At 35.6% G+C, this 9,074-nt stretch overlaps 1 protein-coding gene across 2 annotated transcripts; it reads left to right on the forward strand.

Moving 5' to 3' along the window:
• The first annotated feature begins 1,009 nt into the window (after nt 1–1,009).
• KERA (keratocan) lies at nt 1,010–8,229 on the forward strand. 2 transcript variants are annotated; one of them, XM_090275741.1, is made up of 4 exons: nt 1,010–1,074; nt 1,267–1,318; nt 2,627–3,520; nt 7,338–8,228. In XM_090275741.1, exons 3-4 carry the CDS (start codon nt 2,635–2,637, stop codon nt 7,508–7,510), a joined length of 1,059 nt encoding a protein of 352 aa, XP_090131867.1. In that variant the 5' UTR covers nt 1,010–1,074; nt 1,267–1,318; nt 2,627–2,634; the 3' UTR covers nt 7,511–8,228. The 2 variants fall into 2 exon arrangements, with proteins under 2 accessions (XP_090131867.1, XP_090131868.1); XM_090275742.1 differs by lacking the exon at nt 1,267–1,318 and having other exon boundaries at nt 7,338–8,229.
• Nucleotides 8,230–9,074: the final 845 nt, after the last annotated feature.

The following is a 9,074-nucleotide window of genomic DNA, read 5'->3' on the forward strand; positions in this document are numbered from 1 at the left end:
CCTCTGTGAGGTAGTCCATTACCATTTTAGAGATGACCAACTAAGCTCCAATTGACCTGCCAATGGTTAGGAGGGAGGTGGGAGGTGGTTCAGAAATGGCGCTTTGAACTTAATGCTCTTTCCTCTTCCCTGTGCTCTTCCATAACACTTCAGTGAACAGTGTTGAATGAGTGCTATAAATTAAGTTTCCTGATTCCAGAATAAGATTGATTTTTAAAAAAACAAAATTGTAGTCAATTAATAAAATAATGTCTGAAAATGAGATTTTTTAAATTTGTGTCTTTTCTCAAAAAGCATTTCAATTTTCCTCAAATATGAAAACTAGAAGACATTATCTTAGATGCATGTGTTAAAGAAGAAAAAATAGCAGTGAAACAGAATGTGTTTTAATAAAATAAATGTAAAATATTTGTTACAGTGAGAAAAAAATTCATTTAAAAATGTATTTGGAATGAAGTTTCCAGTAGGAATAAGAGACACAAAAATTACTTCTATAAAACAGAGTCTAACACCATGTTTAATGCCAACATTAAGTATAGCTATCCAGATTTCATTTTTAATTTTTTACATACATTTTCATCTCTTTTTCCCTTAAACTATGTCTAAATAAAATCCAGAATCTGTTTTATATAAGAAACAAACAAAAACATAGTTTCATATAAGCAGAGAACATTAGCCTTTACATTTTTGTATGCAAGTTTTTAAAAAGATCTTCCAGAAAAAAATGCTTTAAAATCTCTTTTTTAAAACTTGAAACCAAAACTGCCTTAAGTTGCCTGCTGATAAATCAAGTCTAGATGTTAGTAAATTACAATATCATTGGAGCTGTGAATTCAGGGTCAAAATCGCTCTTGGTCACTATTAAAGGTTCTTGAGATTAAAGTCTGAATTTCCTGTGCTGGGCTGTCTAGGCACTGAGGTGCTGTGGTTGTTGGTGGGGTTAAAGTTGGAGTTACTGGTGCATATATATTAGGGAGGATTCATAAAAACACGATAGTGGAGCCTGGGTCAGTCCATTGCTGTGAAAGAGCAGTGACCAATAGAAAGGGGAGAAGAAGATCCAAGAAGACTGAGGTAAGCGGGCTTCTGAGGCTCTGTCAAAGTGGAAACAATAGATCAAAAGGTGTTCATGGTGACGGGTCAGAGTAAGTTATGTTTTTTCTTATAGGAGGCTTGACAGCATAAAATAATAACAAATTATTTTAGTGAAAGTTGTTTTTTTTTTTTTTCCTTTTTTTTCTTTTTTTTCTCTTAACTGAGTTTTAGCGACCTTCAGACCCAGACACAGGACTCAACGGTACATTTCCTGGACAGCAAGGTAAACTATTTTGTACTTCTTAAAACTCTTAAAGTTAAGAATTCAAAGTTCTGATTCATCAGAGGCAGGGCTACAGCTTCAACAACTAAAACAAATCCCTATTTGGAAAAAAAAAAGAATATTTTAATGTCTCTGCTGGAAGATGACCAGAGCAGCATTCTGCAATTGTCAGAAATCTGACAGCTTGTGGGAGCAGCTCTGCACTTGTCCTTTCCCTCAATTTAGTAGCAAAACTGAAATATCAGCATTTCACAAATGATGCTAGCTTATTTTACATTTTCCTAAAGAATCAGTAAAATGTATTTGGTCCTTATTATCAAGCAGTTGAACTAAATGTATATTGGTCAAATACTACTATTTGTAAATATATATATATAAATACATATGGATATATGTAAATTCCTGTTAAAATAGTTTATTGTACCTATAATCTTTCTTATAATCATTGAGAAGGGTTTATGTTTTTCAGATGTAACATGTCAGTAAATGTTAACCTATTCTTTGTTAGTGACCATGCTGAAGATAGGGAGCTCTACCTGCATCCTAAACATGTCCTTTGTTTTGTTTTGTTTCTTGTCAGCCAAAGAAATGCCATAATTAAATACATTAATTACCTAATTGTGATATATAGAGATTTTATCATTCAAATTTCCCAGCTGAACAACTTGATACTGTACTTATAATATTAGAAGTCTCTCCCCACACCCCAAAATAAAACTTACCTGAAAAGTTGAGCAACAGAGTAAAAGATTAACCACACACTTTTCTTCAAATCTTAAAACCTTCCTCACAACAAACGGCTAAAACGTTCTTTGATTGTTTTCTTTGGTTCAGCGCCCAAATAGCCTGGGAAATCTCATCCAGATGTTCTGCTCATTTAGGGATAAAAGTAAAAGCCTATGCCTACTTCCTAGGAATAACAGACTCTCAATTTGAATTATTTAAAGGTCACTTTTTTGTACTCTTGTATTAAAACTCCAGATTTCAGTTAACTTCCTTGCATTAAATAGCTTGAAATGGAAAAGCACTTAGAGCTTCTAAAATTTGCTTTTTGTTTTTCAGTTTTCATTGTGTTTGATTTAAAACCAGAAAGTTACAAGTCGATGAGTCAGTTTCAGGGTTTGCAAAATGCTTTGCATACAGTGCCTACTAAATAAATGGGCATAAGTTTAAAACCTATGTATAAAATGTTGATATGTGTTTATCCTCTCCTCAAAGAAGCAATGTTTACTGATCATTTTGCTGCATACAACTCTCTCAAGATCAAGCTCTTCAATATCTAACAGTTGTTTGTATCCTTTGTTGTAGATACCATAATGGCAACCACAGTCTGTTTCATCATCTGGGTGGTATTGATAACAGGTTCAGTATGGACTCGAACTGTGAGACAGGTCTATGAGGTACATGCTCCAGAAGATTGGGCTGAGGAAGACTTTGATTGTCCCAGGGAATGTTTCTGTCCCCCCAGTTTCCCTACTGCTTTATATTGTGAAAATCGCGGTCTCAAAGAAATCCCTGCTATTCCTTCAAGGATCTGGTATCTTTATCTTGAAAACAACCTGATAGAAACCATTCCCGAGAAGCCATTCATGAATGCCACCCAGCTAAGATGGATTAATCTAAACAAGAACAAGATAACCAACTATGGAATTGAGAAAGGAGCCCTGAGCCAGCTAAAGAAACTGCTTTTCTTATTTCTGGAAGATAATGAGCTGGAGGAGGTACCTTCTCCGTTGCCAAGAAGTTTAGAACAATTACAATTAGCTAGAAACAAGGTGTCCAGAATTCCTCAAGGGACCTTCAGCAACCTGGAGAACCTCACCCTTCTTGACCTGCAACACAATAAACTATTAGACAATGCCTTTCAAAGAGACACCTTTAAGGGACTTAAGAACCTCATCCAGTTAAATATGGCCAAGAACTCCCTGAGGAATATGCCACCAAGATTACCAGCCAACACAATGCAGCTGTTTTTAGACAACAATTCCATTGAGGCAATACCAGAAAATTATTTTAACGTAATTCCTAAAGTGGCCTTCCTGAGACTCAACCACAACAAATTATCAGATGCAGGTCTCCCAGCAAGTGGTTTTGATGTATCGTCCATTCTAGATCTCCAACTGTCTCATAATCAACTCACAAAGGTCCCCCGAATCAATGCCCATCTACAGCACCTTCACCTCGATCATAACAAAATTAAAAGTAAGTAACCATCAGGGTGTGTCTTTGACAAAAATGTTCATGGTCATAAAATTCATTCTATATCTTCTTATAAATAGAGAATCTGTTGGTTCCCCCCCCCCCGCCCAACTAATGTGCACTTAGATTTTCAAAGTGTATTTTCAGTCTTTGAAGTATATTAAGCTTTGTTTATTTACAGATCGTTTCAATGAACCAAAAAGTTTCAATCTTCAAATTGCAGATTGAAAAGTGGACTTTAGTAATCCACAAGGGGCTATTATCTATTGGGGAAACTAAAAATCTCTATCTTCTTTAACTTTAAGAAAATTCTGATTTTTCTGCTTCACTGAGTAGATTTATTTAAGAGAATGTTCCAGGCATGAGCAATTTCATAAGTAGTAACAGAAGGAATATGATTTAGAAGTTACCAGAAAGGTACCTTTGTCCTAAAAACTGACCCCTGAAACCACCCTCACTAGAGTCACTGCTTCAGAGCAGTGGGTTTCTCAGACTTCATTGTGCACAGGCTCTGGGGCTCCACCCCAGAGTTTCTGATTGAGCAGGTCTAGATGGGACCAGAGACTTTTCATTTCTAACAAGTTCCCAGGTGATGTCGAGACTGTTGCTTTGGGGACCATGCACTGGAGGGCCAGTACTGCCTGGTTAAGGCTGTGCTCAACTTAAATGAAAACAAATGTCCCTGGAAGTTGGCAACTGCTTAGGACTAATGGCAATCAACAAGGTAGAATACCCTCTCTTTTCCTGAAAACAGATTTCGTAAGGGAGAGCGAAATGAGTGCCGAGTGCCTTGGAGGCAGCGATGCCATCAAGAAAAGAAGTAGTTACAGAAAGAAGAGTCTGGGACGTTAAGGGCAAACTTGGCACCTTCACAAGTATGCCTGAGCTCAGGCCGACCATGGTGTAGGAGTGGATGATGTCTTGGTGCAGCCACAGGGGTTTTGGAAGCACCCTGGCACTTATCTATGCATTCTCAATCCCAGCACAGGCCCTTTAGGAAGGTAGTCTTGAGGAGCCTTCTCCTGAGCAACCTTAGCAAATGCACACCTCAAGTGGGAATTGGTCAGATGGTTTGCAGGAAAATAACACAGATAATTGTCAGAAAGGTTATGCTGCCTGGTTATTTACAAACTAAGATTTTCTTTAAGTATGTAATGACATAAACATCCCATTTATAAGAATAGGCCATTTTCTACGAAGTACAGCTCAGTTATTCAAGATCTGTTTGGTTTTTCTAACAGCCTACTTGAGCATAAAATCGAGGAAGTAATAAGCAAGTTGCTGCCAGGACAGCAATTTTCCTTGTTTAATCCTGCAGTCGAAAGCAAACAGTGCAACAAAAATGTTATTAGAATCTGTTTTACTGAACTAGATAGTAAAATAGCCAATATTGATCTAAATGCGTGTAATTTTTTTCTGCTAAAAATTCTTTACTTCTACAGGTGCATTCCTTATCTGACAACAAAAGCCTCATAAATACTTGAGGTGAGAAGTTAATTTCAAGTGATTCCGTATAAATCCCTTTGTGTGAATTAGGGATTGCCCCGAGAATTTAAGAAGAAGGGTGTTTAGGAATGAGGTAGCAAAATTCAACACGCAGGTGGACACATACGCCATGACACAAAGAAAAATAGGACTCTATAGTTCTTTCATTCACATTTTAGAGAGTTTTCACAAAGTGTTTTCTCATGTATTTCTATTTCTCACTTGTTCTCATACTTCAGTGGCCATCAGAATCACCTGGAGGACTATGTGCCTGACTCAGTGGGCCTGAGGCAGGACCTAACCATTTAGCTCCCAGGTAAATTATTGATACTGCTGCTCCAGAGACCACACTTGAGAACCACAGGTTATCCTTAGAAGAGCCTTGTATTCTGTTATTAGGGATTTCTGAAGAAAGAGAAACTGAGGGTCAACTAGGGGAGGACGTTTATTTGCTAAGCACAAAGAGTAAATATAATAGCAGGAAACTGAGCCCAGGGCTTTTCGTTTTAAGTATTTTCCCCACTAATATAGTATCATTAACAGAACTTTTTTTTTTCAGTTCTGAGACTACAAAACTTTAGAAAAATTTCTTTCAATAATTTTAACAGCAACTACATCAACATAAGAGAAATCGATTTATTTGCTTCTTAGGGTAGATATAAAGCATGGTCATTTTTACTTTCCAAGAAAATGAATTTAAAATAAGTATTTCATGGCTATTATTGGCTCACCATTATATTAACTGTTAAAGTACTTAGTTCTCTGGCCACATAATCTACTCTAGTTGCTAATAAAGCAGTTTCCAAGAAATATATCTGTTATATGAAGGGTTCTCAGAATTTACAAGGCAGTAAACTTCTCATATGCAAACTGAAGGCAACACGTTTATTTATTCTGGACACCTTAAGGGATTTTAAATTTGGCAAAATGTTATGTGTTCAAATAAGTTACTTCTAGGTGGCTTCTCAGAAATACCATAATTAATATATAAAAATGTAATTAAATTTAGAATACATGCTTCTTATGTTCCATTTATTCACACAAACTTTGATTACGGGGCCTGAGGGTGATAAGGATGAGGAAACAGCATATAGAAGGGACACAATCTCTCCAATAGGCAGGGGGCCCTGGGCGGTAGGAAAAGGCTAGGCTGGGATCCAGCACTGACCTCACTTGCTGAAATACCTTGTGCGCATTACCTTACCCATCCAAGGCACTGTTCCCATAATAGGCAGGTGAGAAGCATAATAATGCCTGATAAAGGCTATGTGATGATAAGTGATAATATAATAAAAATAACTTTATAAACACAAACTGTTTTACAAAAGTGAGTCATTTTTAGCTAGTTCAGTTCACAAAATGGCATAACACCCTAACAAAGCAACCTCGCTGTAAGCACAGACTCTTTCAGTACAATATAAAAACCTACGCGCCAACAGAACACAAAGAGGGAAGCATTGCCCAAGTTAGGTGCCTCTCATCTTCTAAGGAAGAATTCTCGCTCCAAATACTTTCAGAATGGGATTTAAAGGCAGTTTTCATGGATTCAGGTTGAGATCAGCTAGTACACTTCTCTGAATTTTGCTAGTTTAGCAGGCTTTCCCTCCTGAGTGCTCCTAAATCTCAGTATGATCATTAATGCTGAGGGCCCTGATCCAAGGCAGGTGCACAGTTTCTCACGTCCTAATCATATGAAAAGGCTGATGGGTTATTTCCTGGCTTGAATTCTTTGTAATTCAATTCTTGGCAAATGTATCCTCTCCAATTAAGTTCAAGTTATTTTTATGTATTACATATATACATACTTTTGTTAACTGTACTTCTTAAAAAACTGGTTATTACACACTATTAATTTAGAATTTTGCATTTTAAGGTAATTTCCAAGCACTTTCTCTAACAGACTGATTTTTCACCTAATCGTCCATCCATCCATTCATCCACTTATGCACCTACCTAGTCTTTCTGTAACAACTCTGAACTGTTGTCTCTAGAAACACCCTAAATCTTACTTGCCTAAGCCTGTAGTAATCTAAGCATGCCTCACCTCACCTTATTTCCATCAAAGCTTTTAATAATGTGCCCTGTAACTAAGTAAAGCAGAATATGGAATGAGACGACTATACGTATGTTGCCCCCCCCTTTTTTTCAGAAATACTTTTATAAAATGGATATGTACAACCAACCCCCAACTTACACAAAAAATGGTTTGTATCCCTGCCACTTCCATAGATCATAAGGCTGGCCCTCAATAAAACTTGTAATAGTTTCTTGGTCTTCCCTCCCCTAGCCTCTTGTGTTCCAGTTCATTCATTCTTCCTATTTTTTTCCTCCCTAGATGTGAACGTTTCTGTCATATGTCCTATGCCCACCGCACTTCCTGCAGACCAAGATTCCTTCAGTTATGGACCTCACCTGAGCTACCTTCGTCTGGATGGAAATGACATCAAATTACCAATCCCAATGGATTTAATGACCTGCTTCAGGCTCCTTCAGACTATCATTATTTAAACACATTTTCAACGATCTGAAAAAGGTTTAACTGATAAGCTCATATTTCTGACATGAGATTTGGATAACATTTATAGGTTTAAAACAAAAACCACATTTCCAATAGCTCTTGGCCCCCGTTTTCATCTGTGCAGTTAAGCTTTTCTATTCAAAGGTGCTTTCACCAACGATATGTAGAGAACAGCCTACTTTTCTAAACAAATAAAACAGACGCAGAGTTAAGGAGTTTCTCAACTCAAAGATAATTCTTTTTTGTCTCTTTCACAGCTTATTATTAGTAAATAATGCAATTACATTGTTGTGACATAGGAAGAACATATTTGTTTGTATATGTTCAAAATTGCTTATGCAGATACTATCTTTATATTATAAATATAGTAACCTAACAGAAGGTAGGACAACCTGAAGAAAATTTTAAAAATTATATCTTTATTATAATTATAAAGTAGTAATTAAATTCAGATAGCTAAGTAGCTCTTGTAGGTAAAAATTTAATATTTAGCTCAAAAATGAATATGAACTACATCAAATACTTCATAAGGAGAGAGCTTTAGCCTTTTAATAACAAATAACAGAGCAACAGCCATTTTTAGTTTACTCCTATTTTCTGCAGCTGCTGTTCTTAGATATAGTACAATGTACTTCAGCAATTGAACTCCTAAGTTTTTTACATTTTTCATAACACATTTCTGACAGAATCTTAGTGTTTTAACATTTGAAATCCATTTGAATTTCAATGTTCAGCTCATATATTTGTCAGTGTTCTTTTTGGATTTTTTTAAATAAAAAGAGTGGCTGCTTTCTAACAAACAGAAGTTAAAGTATTTATTTCAGGGACATGACTCACAAGTTTTATTAGAAACACATTTTAATAGAAAATGTTACAGTAACAATTGTTTCAATTTTCCTAGCATAGATATGTTTTCCTACTTTGTATCTCCTTTCCTTCCAGTACACATGAGAAGAAATTCACACTCTAAGTACCTGACATAATACAGCTATTTCTAAGAGTTGAAAAAATACTAACCCAGGATTTTGTTAAGTAACAAAGTATAGTTTACTTTAGACTTCTGACATATGCTATAAACAATAAATATGCTATAAACAATAAATAGTCCATAGATATTAACGTGTCTTTTTATATTTTTCCAAAACAGTATTCTAAAAAGTCTTATAAAATTTGATATAGTTCCTTAGGAAAGGGATCGTATATATTTGTGAAAAAACAGATTAAAGAAAGTCCAACATGTTACTTTACTTCAAAGCTTCTCAAAAACTTAGTATGTTATTCTGTAATATGAATTCACAAGAAAAGAATATAATGTACAGCATTTCCTACTTATTTTTACAACAGAACTTATTTGGGGATGGGAAGGAAGAACTAACTGACTTTGAACATAGTTTTTTAAATACAGGAAATCAAATTAATTGACATTAAGAAAAAGTGCTTTTAAAAAAAGACTTCAAAATACATTAATAAAATTGCATCATATACAATTATGCCATGAAATATAGGTACTCAGGTATCATTAGAGTGGGGGAAAAATATGTTGAGAGAAACATA

This window comes from Furipterus horrens, unplaced genomic scaffold (genome assembly GCF_987537825.1).
Source record: "Furipterus horrens unplaced genomic scaffold, mFurHor1.1.pri manual_scaffold_4, whole genome shotgun sequence".
NCBI classification, from domain to species: domain Eukaryota; kingdom Metazoa; phylum Chordata; class Mammalia; order Chiroptera; family Furipteridae; genus Furipterus; species Furipterus horrens.

What these genes read in the sequence shown, in the direction of transcription:
- KERA (XM_090275742.1), top strand. Translation starts at nt 2,635, where the DNA reads ATGGCAACCACAGTCTGTTTCATCATCTGGGTGGTATTGATAACAGGT. An exon ending in CGATCATAACAAAATTAAAA is followed by an intron (nt 3,521 to 7,337) that starts GTAAGTAACCAT and finishes TTTCCTCCCTAG; the next exon opens with ATGTGAACGTTTCTGTCATA.